The sequence below is a fragment of the Corylus avellana genome, chromosome 4 (genome assembly GCF_965113065.1).
Source record: "Corylus avellana chromosome 4, dhCorAvel1.hap1.2, whole genome shotgun sequence".
Taxonomy (NCBI): Eukaryota; Viridiplantae; Streptophyta; class Magnoliopsida; order Fagales; family Betulaceae; genus Corylus; species Corylus avellana.
In genome coordinates, this window is record NC_142493.1 from 33209242 (window position 1) to 33235307 (window position 26066).

Genomic DNA, 26066 nt, shown 5'->3' on the forward strand with positions numbered 1-26066 from the left:
TGATTTCCTGTTTTTAAGTTCACACTTGTTCTTCCTTCTGTGTCTTTTGTTATTTCATAAGCTTTCGGTGGGTTTGTTTTAACAAATAATAGCTTCTAATCTTGACTCTTCATATTCTATAACATAACATGCCATGCTGTGTTTAACATGAGACAAACACAACCTTAATTAACTTCGTTCTATAAAACTTTTTTTTTTAATTAATTATGTTACATCTCACACTCGTGTTACATCGGCTGATCTTGAGTATTTTTAGAAGCTTACATAAATGTGTGTTGGAAAAGACTATTCATCAAATTCCCTATGTTCTATAGGAAAAATCATACTTAGTTTTTAGTTTAATCTTTGAGTTTTCAATTTCAAAAATATAATTTGTGAAAAGCAAAGACAATCAAGTTCAAATTGGATTCTGGGTCAATGCAGAAGTTTAGTGTGAAACACTCGAACAAAAAAAAGGAGTATAGTGTGAAAGCAATGGTACGACTTTCACCGAAAGGTAAAAGGGAGGGCAGTGGAGTGAAACCGAGTGAAAAAGAAGGCCAATAATGCACAAAAACCCACCAAACATGGATAGATATTCTGAAGCTTGGCCTTTTGTTGACCTGACAAAAACAATTGGGCAGGAAAACCCTAATTGAGAGCCCTATGATTTTCTATTGTACTTGAAGAGAACGAACATTGGTAATGTTGTTTGGTAATAAATATATATTATTCGTGTCACACAGGGAAAAGCCACGAACAACAACACACCGTCAGCGTCCGTCCTAAGCGGATTCTTTCTGCACGACTTTTTTTTTTTTTTTTTTTTTTTTCTTTTATTTTCTTTTTTGCGCTTTATTTATTTATATAAAGGGGAAGCAAAACCAAGATTGTGTGGCCTCTCTCTTCAGTACAAAGCGGTTAGTCCTCATAGGCCGTGTTTGGGGTTTTAGCGAGAGAGAGAGAGAGAGAGAGAGAGGAAGCCATGGCCGAAGAGGGTGTTCCCGGGGCCACCGATTTGCCCGTGAAGAGGCCGAGAGAGGAAGAGGCAGAAAATGGGGTATCTGCGTCCGCTGTGTCCATGGAGCTGGAGGGGAATAAAGAGCAGCCTGATTGTATATCCACTGTGATTCCTGGGTGGTTCTCTGAGATTAGCCCAATGTGGCCAGGTGGGTCTCTCTCCATTTCCTTTTTCCTTGAAGCCCATCTTTGTTTCTTGTTAGATATGTGTTTGGTTGTTGTGAAACTGCGGGAAATGAAATGATTTTATTTTATTTATTTTTTAAATCTCATTTTATTTTCGTGATTCTTCGCAACCAAACAGTGCATTTATTGGTTTCGTATTGGGTTTTATGTACTGTTGCTTATGGGGTTTATGCCTGTGTTGTTATATGTATGGTTAGTAGTCGGAGAATGTGTGTTACAGTAGGCTTTAGGCCTAGTTCGATGGATTTGTGTAACTTTTCTGCTAAATCCTGCTCAGAGTTTTTGTTTTGACTTTAACGTGTGATTGTAGAATGTGTACATAGTTTTAGTATTTGTTTCGTACTCGTATTTATACTTGTTTTCTCGAAGGATATTGCTTTGTTCTACTTGAAATAATAACTTATTGTTTCAAGCGGTTGATTAGTTTTATGCATTTTGTTTCAGTATCGTTAAGTTCTTTTTTGTCTAGAATTTTGTATCTATGGGGCGTGGCCAATGAGCTGCAGCTCGAATCGCATCTCTTCACCCCCATAAGAACTGGTGCAGGGTGAGAATATGTGTTTAATGTCAAGACCCAGGAAAGCATTAGCATTATACCAAAAAAGGACTAGTTAAAATTACAATTGTAACTCCCTAGAGTCAGTTATATAGTCCACTTTCATCTAGCACACAACAAATGTGGATCTTGACACATGCATGCCTCCATAATTGTTCTACTTAAAGTGTGACTTAACTTTCACAATCTGGGATATCACATTCAAAATTCATTGAATGTGTACAGATTAGCAATAAAAAAATCAACGTGTTGTGTATGTTTATATTTAGATGTAAATTTTCTTTTATCTCTCTTTTTTTTTTCAAGCTTGGGTTGTTGTTTACTATGTGAATATGTCGTATTGTTGTTTATAAATGATAGTGATGAGCATTTTCTTGTCACCACATTTCCATTGAGAATGTAGTTATAAACCATTTCCATACTGTGCAATGATTTATTGTGTGACTTAATGCGTAGTTATGAATCATTCCACTTGATGTGTGACTTAACTTTGACAATTTGGGGTATCACATTCAAAACTCATTGGATGCGTATAAGTTACCAATCAAAAGAATCACTGTGCCGGTATGTTAATGTTCAGATATAAATTTTCTGATATTTTTTAAAGCTTGGGTTGCTGTTTGCTTTGTGAATATGTTGTATTGTTGTTTACAAATGATAGTGATGAGCATTTTCTGGTCAACATTGCCATCGGGAATGTAGTTATTAATCATTGCTAGATTGTGCATGTTTGTGGGTTGAGAGTTGTTTGGCTTGCATATTTTGGTTGTTTGATGAGTGAACCTGTCATGTGCCACTCCCTGTAGTCTATCTTCTAATGTATCTGTGAATTTGTTTGGAGGTAGATCTTAGTCCAGCAACGATGCAAGACTTGCATGCCAATATATTTCTTATGTACATGTTTGATGTTATTTTTTCATTTGTAATGTGTATGAAGTTGAAGCCTTGTTAAATATTGTGAGCAAATATGATTATTAAAATAATAGTGGCTTTTTTTCTGGTATCGGCTCTTCAAAATCATACTTTTTAACTATTCATACGACTTTATGCAAATATCATGAATCGAGCTGTCTAAAATTATGCAGGCGAGGCACACTCCTTGAAGGTTGAGAAGATCTTATTTCAGGGAAAGTCCGAATATCAGAGTGTCATGGTTTTTCAGGTACATAACTCTCCAGGATTGTAAAAAACATATTTATTTCCACCTGTCTGGTCTTCCTTATAATTAAACTCTGATCTTGCTATCTGTTTTTCAGTCATCAACGTATGGAAAGGTTCTTATTTTGGATGGGGTGATTCAGCTTACCGAACGTGATGAATGCGCATATCAAGAAATGATCACTCACCTTCCACTTTGCTCAATTCCAAACCCGAAGAAGGTCTTTATACACTTTTAGAACTAAAGAACCTACTAGAAATGCTTCCATTGAATGGTCTACTTTGCAATGCTTTCACTCAAATGACAGTCGACATTTGCCGATTAGAACATTATGACTAATTTCAAGGCTGGAACCTCGATGACCTTTGTGATTGATGCATCATCATATAATATGTTGGGTGCATTTAATTTCATGATTTGGATGTGCATTTAATATCATCATATAAAGGTCGTTTATACTTGTTTATACATGAACAACGAAGGCTGACAATACTGGTGATAACTTGAGGTTTTTTCTTATTGCAATTTGCTGCTAACAAGGGTCCATTAGACGCATTTTTAGTAGTTGCGCCACTGTGATTGTCTTTGTCTTATTGCCGTTACCCTACGTTAAAAAATCTTTTCTTGGCCTCTTTTTTCCTGACAAAATTGCAGATGGTTATTGCTGGTGGAAAATGGGAAGGAATACATTAATAAAGTAGAGAAAAGCACTTCTACTTTTTTTTTTTGACATGAAAAGCATTTTTACTTGCAAATACAGTTCTTTTCTCTTTTTTTGTATATTTCGTAGATTCCAAGTGTTCAGGCCGATTGGAATAAATAATTCCATTTTCATGTTGTGGCTGCTGCTGAAGTCGTACATTAAATTGTACTAGTGAACTAATTATTCATGATAAGTGTATGTATTCTTGTTGTTTCCTAGCCTTTCAATTCACTCATCATATCTTCTTTCTGCAGGTTTTGGTTATTGGAGGTGGAGATGGTGGAGTTCTGCGAGAAGTTTCTCGCCATTCTTCTATTGAGCAGATTGATATTTGTGAAATTGATAAGATGGTAGTCGATGTGAGTAACAAATTGATTAAAAAAAATCACATTCTTTTGTACTAGCATTAGGTCAGAACCTCTAAATAGTTGGCTGAGCCTCTACTTCCTCTGACATTCTCTGTTCATAGTGGAAGGAATTTTACTTAAGAAAACAATCTTTATTGTCTGAATCTCTTCTCTAGATTAGTTCAAGTGATTTGTACTTGTGTGCCCTTAGAATCTTTAGTAATCACGTAGAAACTTCTCCCGCACTTGAAATTTATTTTTCCACCTTTTCCAGGTTTCCAAACAGTTTTTCCCTGACATAGCAGTTGGCTATGAGGATCCTCGGGTGAATCTTCATATCGGAGATGGTATGTTCAGCTAATTCTTCTTCCTTCTAATTCTCCTTCCTTATGTCAGTGAACTGATATTTTAATGGGCTCTTTCTTACTGGTCCAGGAGTTGCGTTTTTGAAGGCTGTACCTGAAGGAACTTATGATGCAGTTATAGTGGATTCTTCTGATCCAGTAGGTAAGGATGTCTCCCAATTACATCGTTTACTCCTCATTCAGAACACGGGAATTGTAATTTGTATTTACAAGGTTTTCTGTTTGATTTGATCAGGTCCCGCCCAAGAGCTTTTTGAGAAGCCATTTTTTCAATCAGTGGCAAATGCTCTTCGTCCAGGGGGAGTTGTGTGTACTCAGGCAGAAAGTATATGGCTTCACATGGACATCATTGAGGGTATTGTGGCAAACTGTCGCCAGATATTTAAAGGCTCTGTCAACTATGCATGGACCACGGTGCCTACATACCCAAGGTATACTTTTCTGAAACTTCTTTATATTCCTTGCCAAACTCTCACTTTCTCCCAAAATCCTCCCCAAGAGATATCTTATGTGTTTGGATACATGTTTACATGTTTTTCTCTTTGTACTAGACTGAATTGCTAGGTTATTAAAAGTACAGGGTTAAAGAGTGAAAGCTGTGAGTATGGAGACCACCCTATTGTTTTATAAGTGGTGTCTTTAAATGTTTTTACATCCAGTGCTAGACATGGTCATTTTAGCACTTCAGGCCCTCTACTATTGCCTATTGGTTTGTTTCTGCGTTGTGTAGTTCTTATGTGATGCTCATGTTGCTTTTATTGAAATTTGTGTTTCAGTGGGGTGATTGGTTTTATGCTGTGCTCTACTGAGGGGCCACCTGTTGATTTCAAGCATCCAGTGAATCCAATTGATGCAAATGAAAATAGTAACAAATGCAAAGGACCCTTGAAATTTTACAACTCAGAGGTGTGATTCTGCTTCTCTTACCAAGCGCTTCTGTGGTTTTTTTTTTTTTTTTTTTTTTTTCCCCTTCTCATCTCATCCACTAATTCCTGTAATTCACTTGAATTTAACATTTTCTTTATATATGTTTATTGCTTTTCTCAGATCCATACAGCAGCTTTCTGTTTGCCATCTTTTGCAAAGAAGGTGATCGAGTCGAAGGCAAAATGAGGAAACTTTCTAGGTTGTGGAGCTGATCGATTATCATCTTCACTGAATTGGTCCATCTTGCAGTGAGCCATGGAATAAGTCGAGGTTTAAATTGATGTTGTTAGTATTGGGATGAGAGTTTTAGTTTGATTATTGATGGATTTAGCAATTAATGCTGTTCCTTATGATTAGGTTTCGTTATGAAAATTTAGTATCCTTTCTTAGATCTTTTAAGAGTGAAAAACAAAGAAAGGGGGATGAAAACATTTGAATTAGTCAGTGCCAAGTGATTCCCTCCCGATTGAACTATCCTCTGAGGTTAAGATCTTTTAGTTATTACAAATTGAGCAATAGATCTTGTCATTCCAATATTGAATGTCTCTTCTTCATGGTATTTGGAAGTGCGTTTGAAAAAAAGATGACAGTTTGAAACTCTGGAATATGTAAGGAGTTGTACTCGCAACTTTACTAAATGCATAACAGCATTTTTTTAAAATTCGCATTTTCATTAAATTCATTTGGAAATTTCTACTTTTTCAACCTGCACATTTGAAAACAGCTAAACCAAGTAGACACTTGATTAAAATAAAAAACAGCTGTCTATAATGTATTGTGCATTCCATTTATGCCTTTCTATCTAAGGCATCTGCATGATGGTTATAATGCACACCAAGAAGAGTGGTTTTGATGACAATGACTTCAAAAACTTGTTACTCATCACAAAAGTACGTGTAAAATGGGTGTGATAAATAAGACGTAGCATTCTCATTGATTTCGACTAGCAATACTTTATATTTTGAATTTGAATCTAAAATTGGTGTAATTGATTACTTAAATTCCATGATTTACTCTTCATGAATACTTCAAACACAAGCATCCACAGCTCCCTAGAGCAGTATTTCCTCATCAATTCATGAAATCGTCAAATACATTAAAAAAAGAAGAAACCATTCATTCATTTTCCCAACAAAGAGCTGCATTGTGCCATAAAGCTTACAAGTTACAAGTGTCTTAACAACAACCACATAGGCAAGACAAATAGCAGCAGAGACGGCTGGAATTTCTCCATTGATATAATTCCAGATATACAACGTACTCTTATCAAAGAACGACAACGATATTATAATAAATCACAAATTAAGAACATAATTTGTGAATGCAAATTACCAATTCCATCTACTCCGTCTCTGCTTCTTTGCGTATATTATCAACAGCTTTGATCGCTCTTCCAAGCTCGACATCAACTTTCTTCTCCAAAGTCCGCTTCTTGCAATCGTAGAAATATAGCATGCAGACCACCCATTTGAACACATTCCCCAACCACCACAACCCAACTTGTGCAACAATTCCCATCCCTCCTTCATAGCATCCAAAGTAGAGGGATGCCAACCTTAAACCCTGTCCCCAAACAAAGAAAACAAGCATCAAAAGCAGTCCACGCCGCTCGCTACCTCTGCTAAAGTAAGCAGAATGCAGCAATGCTTCAATCCCGTAGGTCCCCTCCAACACTGAAATGACAATGCCCATATTCCACACAGCACTCCATTCTAAATATTTCGTCAGCAGTGCAACAAAAATGGGCCCATAAAACACTAGAAACCCGCAGTCAGCGAACATAGCATGTCTCCAAACAGCATAGTAGCTCATCACTAACCATATCAATCCGGAAAGGGTACAAGTTGAAAAGAAGAGAACGTACAAGGATGTGATAAAAGTGCCTCTCATTCTTGCCCCGTTAATGGGTCTGTGTATCATCTCCTTGAGAGTCATTTCTCTCTCTTCTGCGTGTATCTTCGATGCCAAATCAACGGTTACAATTACGGTACAAAGTTCAAGGAGATGGCGGGGCACCAGATGAAGTAGACCCCGTTGAGCAAATTCATGAAGAACATCTTTGGTTGATTTCTGGGGTATAGCGGGACGTATCGAGTCCGTCTCTGTCGACCAAACAGAGTAAAAGTAATAACCAGAACGCTTCTTTAGAATATTTGAGGCATCAACCAGAGTTGTTTGAAGGAAAATTTCATAGTAAACCATGAAGAAGAAGAGAGGGAGGGAAGTCAGAAAGATGAAGATGATGAAGATGAAGATGTTGGGAAAGATTGTTGGAGCTTGCTTAATGATATCAAAGACCCCCACCTTCTGGTTTCGCATGACACGATTGTCCTCCATCGGATTCTGCTCCAGAAAAATATGATTGATCTTCTCCTTCGCGGACCCTTTAATTCCCAAGCTAAATTTTAACACAAGTAGAAGATGAACATGATGAGAGTAGTTGACTTGACTTGACTTTCTTTTGCTCCGTTTACTTTGACATAAAATAATTTCTAGAAAATGATTTTCTTATTTTACAGTGTTTACTTCGACGTAAAATAGTGGTAAACGGAAAATATTTTCCTTTTAACCGAAAATTCTTCTTTAATTTTCGGAAAATGGTTTACGGTTTTGAAAGGCCTTGCCATTTTTCGACTATGAGCATCTCATTCTTAAATCCATAGACCTTGTCAAGACCCATCCAGAGCCTCGCCGGGACTTGACCGGGACTCGCCAGGGACCTAACTGGGACTTGCCCGGGACTCACCCAAGACCTGATCGAGACCCTCCCGGGACTTGCCCAGGTCGTGACCGGGACCCTCTCGAGACTTGCCCGGGACCTAACTGGGACTTGCTCAGGACCCGCCCGGGACCTGACCGGGACCCTCTCGGGACCTGTCCAGGACTTGACCGAGACCCGTCCGGGACCTGCCCGAGACCTACCCGGGACCCCACCAAGACCCGCTTAGGATTTGACCGGGACCTGCCCGTGACCCATCCAGGACTTGATCGAGACCTGCCCAGGACTTGCCTGGGACTTCGCCGGGACCCGCATGAGACTTGACCGGACCTGCCCAAGACCCGCCCAAGACTTGCCCGATCGGGTCTCAGGCATGTCCCGAGCAAGTCCTGGGCAGGTCCCGGTCAAGTCCCGTCGGGTTCCTGGCGGGTTCCGGTCAAGTCTCGGCAGGGTCCCGGGCGAGTCCTGGTCAAGTCTGAGAGGGGTCCCGGTCAAGTCCTAGGCGGGTCCCGGTCTAGTCCCGGCGAGGTCCTGGACAAGTCCCGGTTAAGTTCCGACAAGGTCTTGGGCAGGTCCTTGCGAGGTCTCGAACAAGTCCCGTGCAGGTCCCGGCAAGGACCTTATTGGAAAATATATATAAAAAAAAAGATATTAAAAAAAATTTATTTTTCGTGTGCAAGGTAAATGCCGTAAAATGTTTTCGACGAAAAATATTTTCAGGGAAAATGACTTTCCTAAAAATATTTTACAAAGAAAATAATTTTACGTCAAAATAAACGAGTCCTAAACCAATGATGCGAGTGGAAAGATAATTTATCTACTCAAAAAGAAAAATTGGTGCAATGCAATGGCCCCGACGTCACAGTAACATGATGGCGCTTTGGATTTCCCGGAGTCGTCTTGACTGATGAAGTGACCCTTTGGAAGACTAACCATTTATTTGTTTCTGCAGGGTCTAACAGAGAACAGAGCAAAATCTGGATTCTGGGCATATATTATTGGCTGGTTACCCTGGCCAATTCAAACCAGATCGTTTTCAACTGTTCGTGTATGCCATTTACAACTGTCAGATAGCAAAGTGTTGATCACCTGCATGCCGTTCAAATGTTCCTATGATCAAAATTATTCAAATTTATATCACACCATTTATATTTATCTTTTGGCATTTTAAGGCCAAAAAAGGATACCAGTAATCACCCTCGGACTCTTCTGTTTTTACTGCATTACAACTAGTCTCCCTCCTATACAATGATCAAGTCGGGAGTTTTATCTTTGGGATATGATTTCAGAGATTTGATGATACAATCCTAATAATTAGAGATATATTATATAGAAAACTTAGAGATATATTATATAGAAAACTGTAGATAATGGTAGGAGTTATCAATAAGGCCCTGTTTGCCTAAGGCGCGGAATGGTACTGTAGGTGGAACGGTACTGTTCTAGCTACTGGATGTGCATCAAAAGTATTGTCCTATTTAAAAAAAAAAAAATCAAATCACTCACACACCCCAATGGTTACTGCAGTAACCATTTAACAGACTAACCTAACCACAAACCATCCTCACTAACTCCACTTTCTCTTTCAACGAAAAAGAAAAACAAAAAACAAAAACAAAAAATTTTCTGCAGTAAAGAACTTCGGCTTCTCTCACATTTTTTCAAGAAAATCCCTTCTTCCTCTGAACACCGACAGCCACTGGAACAGTCTTATGAAAATGGAAAATGGAAGGGGTTTGAGGAAGAAAATATGATTTGAAGGTGGCTCTCCGCTTACAAAGGAAGAAGGGATTTTCTTGAAAAAATGTGAGAGAAGCCGAAATTATTTACTGCAGAAAATTTTTTGTTTGTTTGTTTTTTTTTTCTTTTCTTTTCCATTGAAAGAGAAAGTGGAGTTAGTGAGGATGGTTCGTTTTTAGGTTAGTTTGTTAAATGGTTACTGCAGTAACCATTGGGGTGTGTGAGTGATTTTATTTTTTTTGAAAATAGGGCAATACTTTTGATGTACATCCTGAAAGGTACTGTAGCTAGAACAGTACTGTTCCAGCTACAGTACCGTTCCGCGCCTTAGGCAAACAGGGCCTAAGAGTCTTCTCTACATGAGACGGTGAGTAGTGGTATTTTATTAGGATACTTGGAAGTTAAGTGATAATGTTCTATTCATTATAGACATCTATCATCTTATGACTATTTGGATTATTTAATAGCATTTGCTGATGAATGAGATATGAGTTGAATATTGGTAGTATAATACAGTCTCTATATTTTGAGAGTTCTCGGCTCACTCGAAGTAACCACTATCTATCATTTTCATGTGTTTTGAACTAATTGGTTTGCATTATTTAATTATTGATTGTAATCTCCTATAATCAAATTTGACGATTATCTACTCTAATTTTCCTATAAATAAAAGTATTTTGTATTATAAAATTATCAAGTAAATAAGAGCAAAATGTAACCCTTTAAAGCTCTAATATGTAGACGTAAATCATAGACCGAACCACGTATCTCTCGTCTTTATTTTTAAGCTAACGAGTGTCCCAAGTGTAATCACATAGGCAAGACAAATGACAGCAAAGACTGGAATTTTCACATTCATATTTTCCAGATCTACAACCAACTCTGCCAAAGAACGAGAAAAAATAATGCTTATTACCCACTAAACTTACTGCAGTTTCTATTTGTGTGGGATGATTCAAACTAAATGAAGGGAAAAGCTTCAGCCTCTAATCGTCGCTACATTGTGAATGCAAATGACCAATTCCATCTACTCTGTGTCTCATCAGCAGCTTTGATCGGTCCTCCGTGTTCCACATCGACTTTCTTCTCAAAAGCCCGCTTCTTGCAATCGTAGAAATATGGTATGCAGACCACCCATTTGAGCACATTCCCCAACCACAACAACCCAACTTGTACAACAATTCCCCTCCCTTCTTCATAGCATCCAAAGTAGAGGGATGCCAACCTTAAACCCTGTCCCCAGACAAAGAAAACGAGCATCAAAAGTAGTCCACGCCGCTTACTACCTCTGCTAAAATAAGCAGAATGCAGCAATGCTTCAATCCCGTAGGTCCCCTCCTCCAAAACTGAAATGATAATACTCATGTTCCACACAGCACTCCATTCTAAGTACTTTGTCAGCAGTGCAACGAAAATGGGCCCATAAAACACTAGAAAGAACACAGCGAATATAGATTGTCTCCAAACAGCATAGTAGGTTGTTACTAACCATATCAATCCGGAAAGGGTACAAGTTGAGAGGAAGTGAACGCAAAGGGATGTGACAAAAGTGCCTCTCGCCTTTGCTCCGTAAATGGGTCTATCTATCATCTCCTTGAGAGTGATTACTCTCTCTTCTGCATGTATCTTCGATGCCAAATCGACGGTCGCGATTACGGTACAAAGCTCAAGGAGATGACGGGGCACCAGATAAAGTAAACCCAGTTGAACCAATTGATGAAGAAAGGTTGATTTCTCAGGCATAGAGGGACTTATCGACCAATCATAGTAATAGTAATAATCAGAAGGATTATTCAGAATATTTGAGGCATCAACGAGAGTTCTTTGAAGGAAAATTTCATAGTAAACCATGAAGAAGAAGAGAGGGAGGGAAATCAGAAAGATGAAGATGATGAAGTTGAAATTCTTGGAAAAGATGGTTGAAGCTTGTTTAATGATGTCAAAGGCCCCCACTTTCTGGTTCTGCGTGACAGTGTTGTCCTCCAACAACAGATTCTGCTCCAGCAAATCATGATTGTCCTCCATCTCTGAGCTTTCCATTCCCAATTGCAAGTTCAACACAAGTAGAAGATGAAGACGACGAGAGTGGACTTGACTTTCTTTTGCTAGTAAGATTATAAGTGATTCACGTGTAAGATTACAAATTGATACCACTGACCCTACGCACCATGGTGGGAAATTGCAAGAAGGGGGGCGGTCCTGTGGACAATTAACGTTGACTTTTCAACTTGGTATGGTGTTCTGTTCAAGTGATGATAAAGAAAACACGGGAGTTATGCATGCCCGTATTTTTTAATATTTTTTAATATTAAAATAATATATTAATATTAAAAAACACGGGCATGCATCACGCCCATATTCTCTCTATCACCACTCGTTCTGTTCACGCAGACAGCAAAGGCAAATTCCGAACGAAGATATCCCTACGTATGCCCTTTCTATCAACTAAATGTCACTATATGCTTCTCCATCGGATCAATTGCATACCATTCACTACTGTCCGATTAACTGCAAGCGACGATCAGCTGCTTGAGGTTTTCCAAATTCATATTATACCATTTCCCATCTTAGGAAAAAAAAAAAAAAAAAAAAAGGAAGAAAAAAATTGATAACCTCCACATTTTAAGTCTGATCAAAACGTACGTATAAGCTGCTCTGAATTATGATTACAGCGTTCACCCAAGGACTATTCTTTTTTACTACATGAGACCTAGTACTGGTCAAAAGACGAGGCCTATATATATACACCAAAAGAATTTAATTATTACCATCGAACACTAGTGGGAACTACAGGAAACCCATACTTGAATCCAATCTACTAGGCCGAAAAAAAAATATAATGCCACCTAAAGCAAAAATGTCGGACTAAAAAAGAAAATTATCTTGCGAGCAAACAAGCAGAAGAAAAATCAGATTTGCAATGACAGTGGTGGCGGGCTTAACAGATTACAACCATCATGGAAATATCATATGGATGACTGAAATTTGGGAGCATTGTGCACAAACTACTGAATGATCTAACAGAAAAAAAAAATCCTGAAGAGCTTATAGGAGCAACTAAATCCTTCTTTCATGTTGATTCTCAGCATATTTTTCCAAGCACCAGGCATTATTCCATAAATGATTACCGTGAACCATAATCTCAGTAAACACATGAGGACCAAAGGGCAATAAACAACTTCATCTTCTTCAACCAGCCATTAAAGAGGTGAGGGTGTTAACTAGGTGGAACCTTTGTTGCAGACGAGATCATCAAAGAGGGTCGTAGGCAACCAAGTTTCTGAATAAATTTTCGATACACAATAGAAGCTGAACTAGATGCAGACAAGTAGTGCAGAGAAGCAGAGAGGAGGAGAGCAATTAACAGCTTCATCTTCGTGAACCAGCTAACGAAAAGGTTAACTAGGTTAGAAGCTTTGTTGCAGATGATTACACTAAAAAGGTACCGCACACAACCAAGATGCAGGAGCAACGACGACTAGATGACTGGTGCAGAGAAGCAGAGATGGGGGGAACCATGGGCACTAAGATGCAGTATCCGGTGAAACGATGCCGTTTTACCCGAAAATTACACCTCAAAACAAAACATGTAAACCTTTTAGGAATCTCTAACGCAAACAGATCTAAGTTACCAAAGTTAGTTAAGATAAAAAAAATATATAGATATATATAGACAGTAATAAGGTAGCAATTTAAAGTAGAAAAGAGACCTCCAAATTTCAGCAAGCTGAAGAGAGAAAGCCAACGCAAAACAGTGTCCAAAGCACCCCTTTTGGCGCGGCTTAAACACTTCGTAGACGCTATCCATACCCAAGTTTCTAACAATACCCACTGTCACGACATGAACATAACTAACATGATTCTTGTCCGTTCAGGCAAATCTATAAGAACTATAGTAAAGCATCGAAGGCACTTTTAGGTCATTTCAATATTCACTTCTGTTCACATACCACCCACCCTTAATCACTGCAAGAAAGGGAGAAAAAAATTATTCGTAAGAGCTTGGATGAAACATTAAAAAACAATTGCATGGTGTTCAACTCCTAAGCAAAAATGTTATGAAGTAAAGGCTTTTTTAACAGCTGAGGTCACTGAACAAAAAATTATTCAAGTGGTTTGTTTTTAAAAGTTGTTCATTCAAGTGTTAAATTCCCAAGGTTATTAACAAGAAACAGCATTACATTGTAGAACTAAGACATACCCATTAGCATATGGTGAATCATGGCGAGCACGGCGATATGGAGGGGACCTGCTATAGCTGCGACCACGTCGAGGAGGCGATATGCTGTGGCGTCGCGGAGATCTTCGCCCACGGGGACTATAACTCCTGTCATAGATGTAAATAACAAGTAAATTAGTAATCATCAACTTTGAAATTAAAACTCATCATATTTAATGAAATACCAAGCCATCTGTTTATTATCAATAAATGAAACTCCACGCTTCATAACAACTTTTCATACATTAAAAAAATCGGCAAAAGTACAAACTGCCGTTTCATGTAAGCTGAACAATATTATTTTGTGCAATACATGGGTATTTGGTTTCTTTAAAACAGATAAACTTTCAGCTTTAACGTATTAACCAAAAATAAGCATTGAAGTTGAGTCAGTTGACACATCGTACATAAGCTTGGAAATTGAAGTGGATATCATCGAGAGTTTTTCACATGCTTCAATTAGCCATATTTGACTGGACAAGGCTGATACTGGGGAAGAAACTTTCAAAGGGGGTAAAAGGATACTTTGGGGATAGCCAAGCAAGCAAAGTAGATACCATCACATAGCACAGTTAATACAGCTCACCATGCATATCATAGGAAACTGAACAACTAAACATTACAGACAAGTATCACATGAATACTTTAGAACTTAAATCAGTCGCAATGATATGGTTTTCCGCAATATCGACAGTACCATATACATGGCACATATATAAGAGCCTTTTTATCATGACTTATTCACAATTAATTTCATATACTTGGCTGTGGACTTCGAGCCAATAGCTGGAAAACAAGAAAAAATATTGTGTAAATTATGAAAGGCAATCAGATCTTTAAATCCATTACAGAATTCTTCAAAACTTGCAATGCAAGCTATAGAAAAGAAAGCAACACCACACACTTCAACACACCTGCGCCCATAGCCGTAGCTTGGACTCCTCCGGCGTCGAAGAGGGCTAGGACTCCGACGCCGACCACTGCCCAAGCCGCGTGAACCTACACGCAAGCGACATTCTCGAGCAAAATGACCAGGTTCACCACATTCATAACATTTCAAGTCGTCACCCCCACCACGCCCACGTCCACCACCGCCGCCACTGCCACCGCCACCACGGCCTCCACCACCCTTTGAATTATGAGAAAGCTCCACGCGCCAACCATTTTTCCCTGAAAAAGCAAAGTCTTATTTAAAAACAAAAACAAAAACAAAAAAACAAAAAGTCTTGAGGTTTGAAAATCAAAGAAAGCTTCAACTTCCAAAATTTTTGGCACTAAAGTCCCAGGAGAACTTAAAATTAAATCTGAAGATCAAATTGATAACACACAAACAAGATAAATCTAATTGCAAAGCCAGACCAATGTATAATAGTTTGCGTAAGATACAAAGGTGGAAATCCAATATGGAAAATTATTTAGAATTTGACGGACAGACTGAGCTACATGACACTTGCCCATGACCAAGGAATAAGTCATATAGAAAAGTATCTGTAACATTGATATAGAAAAAGTTGAGACATGCTATGTTCAATAATTAATAAATTCCAAACATGTCAAACAGCATATGACTCAAACATAAGGTAGATACACCTTAATGACACTGAAAAGAGAAAGCAACTATAACGTATGAACCAAAAAAATTGGCAAAACATAAAAGTTAAAAAGTCCAAAGAACAGCAAATATTGGCATTGAATAAAGAGCATACTGAAAAAATTAGTTAAGTAGCACGATAGGATATTTCTGTCTATCAACTTCTATACACACCAAAGTAATCAAGTAACAAAAAATTACAGATGCTTCATACTGACCATCCAAGGATTGAACTGCATCAAGAGCATCCCTGCGATCATCAAACTCAACAAATGCATATCCTGGTGGCCTTCGAGCAACCCAGACACTGCATAATTTCATTGAGATCTTATATCGTCATGCAGCTATAAAGTTGTTTTTCAAACAGTAAACTGCCAAGACACCGAAATGACAAGCCATCCATACCCAGCCATCCATACCCACGTAAATAGAAGAAAACAGCAAATATCACTTCATTCCGTATTCATCGCAAAAATAAATATACAAGGAATCGTTATTATTTATTTATGACAAGCCAGAATGGGATGATTTTACGTTAATCAGAAATCGTTCTGCCATAGTTTTGTCACTGAAAATTCAACTAACACTTGCCAAGTGTTCCCTAATATGGAACAACTACTAGCAGTCATGTGATATGATCATGCGCATGCACACACATCATATCAACTTTGATAAAAACACTTGGTTGAATTTTACTCAATGAAGCCTCGGGAACACTAGAACTTTTCACAAAACTGGCACACATTAAACAGCAAACAAAAGTGTTGATCTGGCTCTAAATTTCATGCATTTGAGTTGATTCAAATGGAAATATCTTTAATCTCTTTGGAAGCAAGAATTATAGTTCTGCATATTCAAATCAAGGGCCCTCTTATGCAAAAAATCGGAAGTCGGGCCTTCAATTCTATCGTGAGACATTTCAAACTCTAGAGCCCCAACTTCTAAGCAGCTAAAAACAATGAAAGGTTAGACATCAATAAATCAACACAGCATACAATTTTAATACCAACTATCTGTTTTCAAAAGTGAAAAATTTTACCTCCGAAGTACGCCGAACATTCGAAATTCATCTTCAAGTTCCCTCTCAGTCACTCGGGGATCCAAATTCCCAACGTAAACCCGAGACATTGTCGCTACCCAGTGAAACCTAAAGAGGAAATCACAACAAAGATCCAGACGCTCTAGTCACTTCGGAGAAATAGTAAGCTTTTTCCGCCCAAATCTATTCCTATGACACAAATAGTAGGTCAAAACATGTACTTTCCTAAAGCTAACTGCTAACCGAGAAATAAAGCAAGATTTCACAAACTTCAAGCAAAGAGCCCGTAAAGAATAATGGATGCACGTAGATAAAAACTTTTCTTCCCATAAAGGACTGTTTCCCGTCGAAACAAATGGAAAATTAAGGGGTCCGTTCATCGATTACAGAATGTGTTGACTATCGAAGACAGTATGAGTTTTATGAGTTTTGTAGACACGTATAGAGCAAAGCGAGTCGATGAGATGCGACAGAGAATAGAAAAAATACAAATATATTACCTTGTAGAAAACAGAATCTCTAGGGTTCTGAAAGATCGGGAGCGTTCGGAGCGAGAACGGTAACGGAAATCTCAGGGCTCTGCGGGAAATCTCAGGGCTCTAAAACCCTAGACCGGACAGCCTAACGTGGGGACGGTTATTTCGCGAGTGCAGTCTTGAAGAGCTACTACCAGGCCATCTTTCTAATGGGCTTTTGAGCCCGGCCTTTTAAATAAAATTCTCAAAGCCCATCTATCTTTCTTTTCTTTTCTATTTTTCCTACATTGGACTTGGACCTACCAATTACACAATATTTCTTAGCTTAAGTGGATCAAATCATCAAATTATGTATTTTCAATTAATAATGCTAAATATTCAACTATCATTCTACTTTTATACAACTGAGTTTATGAAGTGGTATATACAAGTTTTTAGATTTTTTTTTTCTTTCTTTTTTTTAATAAAAGTTGATCCCAATAACTTATAAGTATTATCACATCAGCCAAATAATATATAAGTGAGATGAGAGTTAAGTATATAGCATTACTCATTTTCAAGAGTAGCTAAGTAGGGGATAACAATGTGATAGCTTATTCGGATTGAAACTTATCTTCGGTCATTGAAAACATTCTTCATAAATGCGAATGTTTTCGCATTTTGGACAACTTTATTGCTAATTCTAAACTCCTTTTTTGGGCCGCTACCAATAAGATATATGGTAGTATTTTTTTATTTTTTTTTATTTTTTTGTCCTTTTTAGCTATTGTTTGTATTAATAGTGGCAATGATCCACTTTATAATTTTTTTTCCCTTTTTTAGTTTGAACCAAAAAAAAAAAAAAGAACAATTTTTTTTTTTTCAAATTGAGTTGAAAAAATGAATCTATTAAATTAACATGAAATTCATTTGATTCTCGTTCAATTAGAGGTTAGAATATGTGTATTTTTTTTTTTTTTTTATCACATATAACTTTAATAGATTTCGTTGAAGCTAATTAATGACAGAAGAAAAACTCTTTAAAATTAAAAACCCCATGCCTCTACTAGTAAAAAAAAAAGCCCATGCTTCTGCTCCATGGGCCCTACTGGGAGCGAGTGGAGCGACTACCCCTCTAGTTAGGGGTTTTCAAGAGGGTGATAACCCATTTTAACTGCAAATCAATAATCACTAATTGACTTGGTAGTTGGTTATTAGAAACCGTTAACGGATTGGGGTGGTTACGGTTAACAGTTTTAGGGTTTGGGAGCAGATAAAGCAGTTATATATATAACATCCAAAATGAGGTCTTTTTGGTATTTATAGCAAAATAGCATTGTTTTGGAGGAAGAATGAAAACTAATAACCGATAGAATGGTTGTGGTTACCGGTTATAGCCACGGTTATTTGAAGAGCCCTACCTCTAACCTCTAATGACTAATCTATGGAAAACAATTAATGGGAGTGGAGAAATGAATGGACCAACCAGAGATCTGTCTGTCTAAGCCAATGGAGATAAGATTCGTGTCGTCTTTGGCTGCTTATGATTATTGTCTTCCTCAGTGTCCAACCGACCCCACTATTGAGCCGGGCAACGATCTCTTTACACAATTCAACGAATAAGCAATCAGAGGTTGCATCACTTTGCTCTTTACACAATTCATCGAGTAAGCAATCAGAGGTTGCAGCACTTTGCTCTTGGGAAGTTGTGCAACGGCAGATGTTTTTTGCCCCTCAAGAAAAAAAGAGGTTGGCGTTTCATGTTCGTTTAGATCAGAGGACTGCTGCTACTGAAGAGGACGAGCTTGAAGCCAAGAGGGTTTCATTTTTGTGCAAAAGCTGAGGCTTTTGTGGAAACATGGAAGAGCATGATGGGATTGAAGAGAGCAGTGTGAGATTGGTGGGTAGTGGTGGCGGTAGTGGTGGTGGCAGTGACTCCAGGTGGGTTGATGGGAGTGAACTCGATTCAGACTCACCTCCATGGTCTGTGCTTGAAGAAAATGAGAGCAGAATAGGGTATGGATCCATGAGGAGGAGGCTGGCGAAGAGGCCCAGGCGAGTTGATTCTTTTGATGTTGAAGCCATGGAGATTGCTGGCGTTCATGGCCATCATTCTAAGGTAAATATATAACTGCTGCTGTTTCAAATTTTATGTCTTATTGGCTTTTGCCAACTTGGAGAAACCCATCGTTCATTTGTATCAAATTTTGTACCTTATTAGCTAGGTATGCGTCCTAAAATATATTAAGGGACTTTGAAATTAAACTTAATGCTTTTGAAAAAGAAATATACCATTCTCTTCTTATCTCTCTAAATAAACATTTATGTTTAACAATTTAAGGGTATTGGCATATAGTCATTGCAGTAATTCGAAAAAGATAAATGGGATGATTGAATGACTCGAGTATCTCTTAGCGTCATGTTAGCTCTCTTTAACAGTTTGCTACTTTATGCATCTTTGGAGACTTCATCTGGACATATGAGATGGCCCTTATTTGTAGGCAAGAGCAGTCAATCTGTTGTCGCCCTGCCCATTTGGTGGAGTTCATGACTATTGTTCTTTCAAGCTAAACATTGGTAAAACCTTCGGTAGATGGCAGCACTAGCATCCTACTTTACGTAAAGAAAATCGTACTTTACTTATTAGTAGTAGAAAAATCTTGTTTGTAAGCCTAACATTCCTCTTAGTAATATCCTATTCCTATATCCTATTCCTATACTAGAAGGCATTCATAAATCACACACGTGCACCCACAGACACACATGCACTCAATCATTTCATATTTGCAGACAGAAATACTTTTACTTGATCCCTGTAACAAAAGAATTTACATGTGACTGTAATGGACTGTTCCTCCATTACTGAAGTCTATCGCTTTAATAAATCAGGATCAAACCTTGTGGCACACTATAGCGTTAGCATTTCAAACGCTTGGTGTGGTATATGGTGACTTGGGCACGAGCCCTTTATATGTCTTTGCTGATGTGTTCAGCAAGGTTGAGATCGAGTCAGAAGTTGATGTCTTGGGGGCCTTATCACTAGTGATGTACACAATTGCTCTTCTTCCTCTAGCAAAATATGTTTTTGTAGTGCTCAAAGCCAATGATAATGGGGAAGGTAAGAGTTCTCTAGTTACTTTCTCCTTTTATTTTCTGTCATCTGGTAGAGCTTGTAATTGTTAAGACATGATGATTCCAATTGTAGGAGGGACATTTGCACTGTACTCGCTGATTTGCAGGTATGCAAATGTTAATATGCTGCCTAATCGTCAGGCAGCTGATGAACAAATATCAAGTTTTCGGCTCAAACTGCCCACTCCAGAGTTGGAAAGGGCTTTAAAAATAAAAGAGACTTTGGAAAGGAGATCAACCTTGAAAACCCTTCTCTTGCTGTTTGTTCTGATGGGAACTTCCATGATAATAGGAGATGGTATTCTAACCCCAGCAATATCAGGTACATTGTCGCATCTATATCTTGTAACTAAAATTCCTAATATTCTACACATGCCATGGTTAGAAATAGATAAGTGCTACCAGAGGTATTTAACCAATAAGTGTTCTATTTTCTAATTACAAGTGTTTAGCAAACCAGAGAACTGGTTCAGTCTGATTCTGAACCAATTATGAAATAAAAACTAGTTCAAATTTGAACTGATTCTGGTTATATGCTGTTTGTCCAAACCATATTGCATTCACATTTTATATATTTATGAAAGCATGTATGCACTAATTCTGAATGATAACAAAACAAAATGACAAATCAAGAACTACCAAATTTTACAAAATTTTTGACAATCACAAAAAAGTCAAAACCAGTTATACTATGCATAGCTAGCCTGATTTTGTGGTTTGCCAAACACCTCTGAATAGCATATTATCTTTTGCTGGCTCTTAACTTCTAGCATACTAGGGATTTTGTCCTTTGACTATCCCACCTCCATAATGCAATCTTTGTGTGTGTTGTTGTGTGTGTGTGCACAAATGTGCACATGTATCTGTTTTTGAGTTTGCTGAACTATGATGATCTCTTTTTCTTTGGAATTCTCTAGAGATCATGTACTTTACTAACCTACACAATTTATGTGCATAGGGTACATTTGCATGCAAACGAAGTCACACATGCATAATTGTCTTCATTATAATGTATTTGTTACTACATTGCCACTGCTACTTCTATTTTAGTTCTATATTTCGTAGGCTTGAGACTGAAAATAAACAGATGCTCACCTATGGTGAGTTTGGTTGCATATATCGTTTATCATTGTTAAGATAAAAAACAGGGCTTTCTTAACTTGATTGAGTTAAATAATATCACTTTTATCCTATCATATATTTTTGAAACTGGATTATTCGTACTAGCACCTTGCATTAATGGGCCCTATTATTGTTTACATGAGACATACTAATGTTGATTAGCAGTCATAACACATATGCTTCTTATTCCCCTTCCTCTTTATAGACCGGTGACCACATTCAATTCCTTACAGCTAGGACAAAGGCTTTCTTGACTTGTTTGAGTTGATTATTGACACTTTCTATTCAATGTCATATTTCTTTGGAAGTGATATATCTTTATACTGTACACCTGGAATAGCAATAATGTGATGTACTACTTTTGATACAGGGCATTTACTACATGAGGTTATGCTAATGTATAATCATTTTTCTTGTTTCAGTGATGTCTGCTGTGAGTGGACTGAAGGGTGAAATAGAAGGATTTGGTACAAGTGGGTATCTTTCTTTTTGTTTTAAGTATTTAAAGTTTATTTGATTCCCAGGCTTTCGTAGGAAAGAACTCTAGGCAATTTATAACAGGTGGGTCATGAGGCTGCTGTTGTGAGATTCCAAATTTTTAGTCTTTCCTTGCGATATTTCAATGGTCATGAAGAATTTTGCAAGTGTACCAATTTTTAGGTTGAGATTGATGTTTGGAAATTTATCCTTGAAGCAGCATGACTTTAAGAATTATATCTTTGTCATATTTGTTTAACTTATGAACTTCATTCTCTTCAACATGGATCAGTCGGTGACAGTTCTACATTATGCTAGACTACCTAAACCATCTAATCAGTCTCTTCATCAGATGATACATTTTAAGACTAATTAGCATTTTCGTTTTTAACAGTCCGATTGATGCATTTTCTTTTTCTATGGCTAGTTTGTAGAGATGTGGGTGACATCCAATATTAGCATTTTGCACAGGATGGCCTATAATCTGATTGATTTCGTTTACAGGTGCTGTAGTTTTCACTGCAATAGTGATTCTTGTGGGGTTGTTCAGCATACAGCAGTTTGGGACTGGTAAAGTTGGTTTCATGTTCGCTCCTGCACTTGCTTTGTGGTTCTTCTCTCTGGGATCTATTGGAATTTACAATCTACTTAAGCACGATATTACTGTTCTAAGGGCATTCAACCCGGCTTATATCTATTTGTTCTTCAAGAAGAACAGCACAGATGCGTGGTCAGCTCTTGGTGGTTGTGTTCTATGCATTACAGGTACATCTTACCTTAAAAACATGCAGGTAGACTAGCAACTTTTTACAGATATCTCTGCCAACAGACAGAGACATCCTCTCTTAAGAGAGATAAGACCCTTCCTGCTCCTGTTTTTGAAATATCTTAAATCTCATGAGCAGCTATTTATTTTACATGGCCGAGTGTTTGTCTTGAAGTGGAAACCATAGTCCCTAAAGTCATTGCGTACCATAAAATATTAGTATGGTCCATTTAGCTCAAGTTTGATGAGATGAAAATACTGATGAGTTTATATAACAACTGTTGCAAACTGCACTAGTAAATAAGTTGTAATGACCCAGGAAAAAGTGTTAGTCACATATACACTATTACTCAAAAAAACTAGTCAATTTAGAATTTTCCTAAAATCACTTATGAAGCTTAGTTTTACATAATAAATAAGCAATACAAACTTAGCACCCATGAGTGTCTTTACAAACCACTCACTCTATGTGAGCCATTCATCTTCTCAATAGAGGACCGAGGTGCTATACTCATCCTCGTTAGGGCTATTTCATGCAGTGCTGAAAGTATCACATGGCATTTTACTAGGTGGCTCTAATGCCACTTGTAATGACCCTGAAAAATTATTTCTTAAAATATTTGGTATTGTTCCAGGAGCGGAAGCTATGTTTGCTGATCTAGGCCACTTTTCTGTACGGGCCATACAGGTTTGTTTCTGCCTACCTTAATTTATTCTTCCTTGAAGAATAACTTCACTGATTTGCTTAACTAGAAGCTTCTTATAATTAATCCGTACTTTTACCCAGATCGCCTTTACTTGTGTTGTGTTTCCCTGTCTTCTCTTGGCTTACATGGGCCAAGCTGCTTTTCTGATGAAATACCCTACTTCTGCAGACAGAATATTCTACGACTCTGTGCCAGGTGACTCCTAATGTTTGCTTACATGTGTCCATCCCACTCTAATATTTCATGTTGTATTCAAGAGAAATGTATTTATATTTCGTACTTGTATTGACGCTTTCGGTTCCTGGACCTCGTGAACAAACAGATATTCTATTCTGGCCAGTTTTTGTTGTTGCTACCATTGCTGCTATGATTGCCAGCCAAGCGATGATATCTGCTACATTTTCATGTGTGAAACAATCTATGTCTCTTGGATGCTTCCCAAGGCTAAAGATAGTTCACACCTCAAGAAAGCGAATGGGTCAAATTTACATCCCTGTAATGAATTGGTTTTTAATGATCATGTGCATTGCCGTAGTTGCCATCTTTCAGAGTACCACGGATATTGCCAATGCATATGGTTAAGTATCTTCCTCCTCTTCTTCTTCCTGGAAGCCTCTTTTTAAAAAATAGTCCAAGGATTTATATATATAAGTTCTATATTATATTATGAATTTTCAATCAATTTACATATCCCAATGTTCTTGCAGGCATAGCCGAAGTTGGTGTCATGATTGTGAGCACCACCTTGGTGACACTTGTAATGCTTCTAATCTGGAAGACCAACATTTTTTTGGCATTGTGTTTCCCACTTGTTTTTGGATCAATAGAGCTCGTCTATTTGTCTGCTGTGCTAACTAAAATAAAAGAGGGTGGTTGGCTTCCTCTTGTTTTTGCTACTTTCTTTCTGTGTGTGATGTACACCTGGAACTATGGGAGTGTGTTGAAGTACCAGAGTGAAGTCAGGGAGAAGATATCCATGGATTTCATGCTTGAACTTGGCTCAACCCTTGGAACTGTAAGAGTCCCAGGCATTGGATTGCTATACAATGAGCTCGTCCAAGGCATTCCCTCCATCTTTGGGCAGTTCTTACTGAGCCTTCCAGCTATCCACTCTACAATTGTGTTTGTATGCATTAAATATGTCCCAGTTCCGGTGGTTCCTCAAGAGGAAAGGTTTTTGTTTCGCAGAGTTTGCCCAAAAGACTACCACATGTTCCGCTGTGTTGCTCGATATGGTTACAAAGATGTCCGAAAGGAAGATCATCAAGCGTTTGAGCAACTTTTGGTTGAAAGCCTTGAGAAGTTCTTGAGAAGGGAGGCTCAAGACCTTGCATTGGAGAGCAATTGGAACGAGTCGGAGTTTGATAGTGTTTCAGTGAGGTCGGGCAGTGACGGGAACGAGGATCTTAGGACTCCATTAATGCACGATCGAAGACTGGTGGAAGATGCAGGAACTTCTGCCTCAGAAGAAGATGGTGCAGCATTGCCATCTAGTGTCATGTCAGTGGATGATGAAGACCCAAGTCTGGAGTACGAGCTCTCAGCTCTTCGTGAGGCAACAGAGTCTGGATTTACATATATGCTTGCACACAGTGATGTGAAGGCAAAGAAAAACTCATTTTTCTTTAAGAAATTGGTAATCAATTACTTCTATGCATTCATGAGGAGGAACTGTCGAGCAGGTACTGCAGTCATGAGAGTACCTCACATGAATATCATTGAAGTTGGAATGACAAATATGGTCTAGCCTGTTTATCGTGTTCCAGAATCTGTCTTTTTCGTTTCACTTTTGATGCTGGAACCGACAAGTTTTTTTTTCAAAAACAGACTAGGAATTGTACAAATCTTACCATGATAATTGGCTGCCTCGTGTAATTTCTTGAATCCTTTATAGGCTTCCGAAGTATTTTTTTTTTTGTTCTTTAATAATTTGATATTAACACATCAAATGCTAGTGGGACGTTTGGATGGGAATAATCATATAGGGTTTCCAGAAATCGTAAAAAGATTATCTTGTCTGGTTACACTTGAGTGCATGGAGGGAATCTAAATACCCAAGGAAATGGATTTTTGAATAATTTTGTATCAAACAACCATAAGCACTTTAAGAAAGAAACGTAAGGATATTTTGCAAAGAATAAATCATCCTTATAGGATGTCCAAAAGTAAACCAAACATAATGATTTTATATTTTCAGGGATTATATTAGATTTAGGGCCTGTATGGGTATGCGTTTGAGGGGCCTAAAAGTGTGTTTAATACTAAAAAAATCGATTTGAAGAAAAAAGTACACGTTTGGTAAAAAAATTGAAAGCACTTTTAATGGTTCAAAAAACTCAAAAATAATCAAAATGTATTTTTGGCAAAAGCTTAAAAAAAAAAAAAGGTTTTTGCCAAAAAAACGATTTTTGACTTTCGTAAATACAATCTCAAACATGCTCTTATAGTCGTATTCCTCAGCATTGAGGGAACCAGGAATTTAACTTGAAAGGGGTTAGATTGTATTGAAAAACAAATTGAGGGGTCAAAGTAAAATAAGAAAGACCTAAATATTATCTTTAACAAATTTAAAGGCTAAAAACAAAATTAACCATTTTTTATTTTTTTTGTGGCGTCAGGAATGTAGATGTGGGAATAATGTAAAACAGTAAAATTAATTGTTTTTTGGTCTCTCTCTCTCTCTCTCCATGCATGCATGGCTGGAAATGACGACTAAAGCTGTATACTTTACTGCCTTTCTTTTGTAAAATTTGCTTTTCCTGCATTCCTTTACCACCGCATATTTCGAGTCCTCGTTGAATCTCGTGGTACATATGAAACATATAAGTCGTTGGGCCAAACTATGTAGCTTTGAATT

General features: G+C 37.8%; 5 protein-coding genes across 7 annotated transcripts; 2 read left to right on the forward strand and 3 right to left on the reverse strand.

The window, feature by feature from the left end:
- The first annotated feature begins 810 nt into the window (after positions 1–810).
- On the forward strand, positions 811–5778 carry SPDS1 (spermidine synthase). The gene is made up of 9 exons (XM_059591400.2): positions 811–1148; positions 2827–2903; positions 2998–3120; positions 3858–3962; positions 4225–4297; positions 4386–4457; positions 4551–4746; positions 5092–5221; positions 5363–5778. The coding sequence occupies exons 1-9, from the start codon at positions 965–967 to the stop codon at positions 5426–5428; spliced, it is 1026 nt and encodes a 341-aa protein (XP_059447383.1). The 5' UTR covers positions 811–964; the 3' UTR covers positions 5429–5778.
- A 566-nt stretch (positions 5779–6344) lies between these two features.
- On the reverse strand, positions 6345–7652 carry LOC132179118 (uncharacterized). The gene has a single exon (XM_059591761.2). It carries the CDS (start codon positions 7577–7579, stop codon positions 6584–6586), a length of 996 nt encoding a protein of 331 aa, XP_059447744.2. The 5' UTR covers positions 7580–7652; the 3' UTR covers positions 6345–6583.
- A 2816-nt stretch (positions 7653–10468) lies between these two features.
- LOC132179507 (uncharacterized) lies at positions 10469–11786 on the reverse strand. Its single transcript, XM_059592244.2, has one exon. The coding sequence runs from the start codon at positions 11739–11741 to the stop codon at positions 10698–10700; it is 1044 nt and encodes a 347-aa protein (XP_059448227.2). The 5' UTR covers positions 11742–11786; the 3' UTR covers positions 10469–10697.
- An 811-nt stretch (positions 11787–12597) lies between these two features.
- On the reverse strand, positions 12598–17209 carry RSZ21 (RS-containing zinc finger protein 21). 2 transcript variants are annotated; one of them, XR_009439908.2, is made up of 7 exons: positions 17051–17209; positions 16551–16658; positions 15730–15818; positions 14835–15090; positions 13903–14028; positions 13412–13667; positions 12598–13275 (listed from the first exon to the last, which is right to left on the reverse strand). XR_009439908.2 is itself a non-coding variant. In XM_059592031.2 (6 exons), exons 2-6 carry the CDS (start codon positions 16637–16639, stop codon positions 13661–13663), a joined length of 567 nt encoding a protein of 188 aa, XP_059448014.1. In that variant the 5' UTR covers positions 16640–16658; positions 17051–17209; the 3' UTR covers positions 12598–13660. The 2 variants fall into 2 exon arrangements, 1 of the variants encoding a protein (XP_059448014.1); XM_059592031.2 differs by having other exon boundaries at positions 12598–13667.
- Positions 17210–18459: 1250 nt separating this feature from the next.
- LOC132177550 (Potassium transporter family protein) lies at positions 18460–25122 on the forward strand. 2 transcript variants are annotated; one of them, XM_059589919.2, is made up of 9 exons: positions 18460–19124; positions 19895–20123; positions 20211–20459; positions 21682–21732; positions 22241–22501; positions 23138–23190; positions 23290–23404; positions 23532–23786; positions 23917–25122. In XM_059589919.2, exons 1-9 carry the CDS (start codon positions 18864–18866, stop codon positions 24954–24956), a joined length of 2514 nt encoding a protein of 837 aa, XP_059445902.2. In that variant the 5' UTR covers positions 18460–18863; the 3' UTR covers positions 24957–25122. The 2 variants fall into 2 exon arrangements, with proteins under 2 accessions (XP_059445902.2, XP_088371193.1); XM_088515067.1 differs by having other exon boundaries at positions 19068–19124; positions 19999–20459.
- Positions 25123–26066: the final 944 nt, after the last annotated feature.